The sequence below is a fragment of the Hyalella azteca genome, unplaced genomic scaffold, assembly GCF_000764305.2.
Source record: "Hyalella azteca isolate HAZT.00-mixed unplaced genomic scaffold, Hazt_2.0.2 contig15338, whole genome shotgun sequence".
Lineage (NCBI taxonomy): Eukaryota > Metazoa > Arthropoda > Malacostraca > Amphipoda > Hyalellidae > Hyalella > Hyalella azteca.
Window position 1 is genome coordinate 2,367 of NW_025945194.1, and position 2,798 is coordinate 5,164.

Consider the following 2,798-nt stretch of genomic DNA (forward strand, 5'->3'; position numbering starts at 1 on the left):
GTGCTGATGCACCGCCTTCGTTGCCCACACAGATTCGTCTGTATTAATACAGATCGACACACGTTTTACTACTAGACCCCATAGACCACCCAGACCTCATGGGTGACACTCATCACACATGTGTAGTGATGACTCATAAATACATGCGTTGCCGTGCTGATGTACCACCTTTGTTGCCCACAACGAAATTAATATCATCAATAATTAATGTATAGCACTGCTGCTGTTATCTTTACAGGTTGCTGGGGCTCGAACCAGCGACTCACTGACCCAGAGATACAGCACAGCATCCCAGACCGCACGTAGACCGTCCTAGACCGCACATAGACCGGTCCCAGACCGCACGTAGACCGTCCTAGACCGCACGTAGACCGCACATAGACCGGTCCCAGACCGCACGTAGACCGTCCTAGACCGCACGTAGACCGTCCTAGACCGCACGTAGACCTTCCCAGACCGCACGTAGACCTGTCTCTTATACACATCTAGATGTGTATAAGAGACAGGTATTAATACAGATCATTGATACATGTATTAATACAGACCGTTAATACACGTATTAATACAGACCATTAATACATGTATTAATACAGAAGAGTAATGCATGTATTAATACAGACCATTAATACATGTATTAATACAGACCATTAATACATGTATTAATACAGACCATTAATACATGTATTAATACAGACCATTAATACATGTATTAATACAGACCATTAATACNGACAGGATATAGGGGGTTAGAGAGGGGTTAATGTGGGGGTTAGAGAGGGGTTTAATGGAGAGGTTAATATAGGGGGGGATTAAAGAGGGAGAGGGGTTATTATGAGGGGGGTTAGAGAGGGAGAGGGGTTATTATGAGGGGGGGATAGAGAAGGGTTAATATAGGGGGGTTAGAGGGGAACATTGCATAGAGAGTAGAGGGGGGTACTGAAAAGGGCACTAAATAATAATGTTAAAAAATTACTTTTCAAAGACAACACTTCTAAAGAATACAGTGTTTTTGATGTTACAAATGTACAATAAATTTCTAATTTTATTTCCATATATTAAAAAACCTTATTTTTAAATTTTTTTATTAAAAAATTTAAATTTTCAAAATTATTTATTCTGCATTGTCTCCAACTGTATGTAAGTGTGCAAAATTTCAGATCGATTGTACAGGTAGAAGTGTGTTAACTATTAATTATAATATTAAATATTGAATAATAATTAAATTAAATATCAATAATTATAATATTTGTAGCAGACAAACAAAAAAAAAAAAAACAACAAGAAGTGAAGTTAAAGAGAAGTGCTGTAAAAGAGCACTAAATATAACACCACTAAGGGCACTAAAGGCGCCACTAAAGGCACTGTACTATCTTGGGCGTAAAGGGCGGCTTGTAGCGTCACAACTAAGGGCATTAAGGACTCGAAATACATCACTAAGGCCGCGGGCACCACTAAAGGCGCCGTACTCACTATTTTAGGCGTGAAGGGCGGCTTAAGGCGGCACGCCTCTAGCGCCTCTAAAGGCGCAGTACTCACTATTTTAGGCGTGAAGGGCGGTTTAAGGCGGCGCGCCTCTAGCGCCTCCCAGTCGAGGTCCTTGAAGAACTTGTGGGCGCGGATGGCGGCCTCCCCCCCGGCCTCCCCCGCCCCCGCCACGCACCCCAGGCGGCGGGCCGGGTTCTTGGTCATGAACTGTGGTGGGGAGAGGGGTGTGAGTGGAGAGAGGGTGGGGAGTGAGTGGGGAGTGTGGGGAGTGAGGTGTAATGTTACATCATGTCACGTGACATGATGTGTGTAATGATGTGATGTGTCAGGTGTAAGGCTTCTCATTTTATTTATATTTTTAAGATAAGAGAATCAGCAAACAAAAATCAATATGTGAGATTATTATTATATATTATATATACTTATATATATAAGTTGGCGGAAAACAAGACGCTGAAGTTAACATCACATAAGCGAGACCGCTATTTGAATGGGACGCAAGTACCGAGTATAAAAATAAGGCTGAATACTTCAATAATAGGTATAATTATAATTTTATATATACATACCTATATATAACTCGTTGATGACCACTCACCCCCTTGAGGATGGACACGGCCTCCATGTCCACCACTCACCCCCTTGAGGATGGACACGGCCTCCATGTCCACCACTCACCCCCTTGAGGATGGACACGGCCTCCTTGCTGAGCCAGACGGGGTAGAGGACATCGTCGTGCAGGATGGACTCGAAGAGGTCGTCCTCGTTGTCCGCCTCAAAGGGCGGCTGGCCGGCCATCATCTCGTACATGAGGACACCCAGCGCCCACCAGTCCACGCTCGCCCCGTAGTCCAGCTCCTGCAGGATCTGTAGGGGACGTGGACTGTTAACATAGGGCGTGGACATGTGTACATAGGGCGTCTATAGCTCCTGCAGGATCTGTAGGGGACGTGGACTGTTAACATAGGGCGTGGACATGTGTACACAGGGCGTGACATGTGTACACAGGACGTGACATGTGTACACAGGACGTGACATGTGTACACAGGACGTGACATGTGTACACAGGGCGTGACATGTGTACACAGGGCGTGACATGTGTACACAGGACGTGACATGTGTACACAGGACGTGACATGTGTACACAGGGCGTGACATGTGTACACAGGACGTGACATGTGTACACAGGACGTGACATGTGTACACAGGGCGTGACATGTGTACCTGTCTCTTATACACATCTAGATGTGTATAAGAGACAGGTACACACACACGCCACACAGCAGAGTACACACACACGCCACACAGCAGAG

At 45.2% G+C, this 2,798-nt stretch overlaps 1 protein-coding gene across 1 annotated transcript in view; it reads right to left on the reverse strand.

The window, feature by feature from the left end:
- Positions 1 to 270: 270 nt before the first annotated feature.
- Positions 271 to 2,798, reverse strand: part of LOC108670832 (protein kinase C) — a gene marked incomplete at its 3' end in the record, with an annotated part of 12,884 nt that continues 10,356 nt past the window's right edge. The window contains 3 exon segments of the mRNA XM_047884372.1: positions 271 to 485; positions 1,471 to 1,692; positions 2,164 to 2,352. Coding sequence (XP_047740328.1) covers positions 271 to 485; positions 1,471 to 1,692; positions 2,164 to 2,352 — 626 coding nt within the window.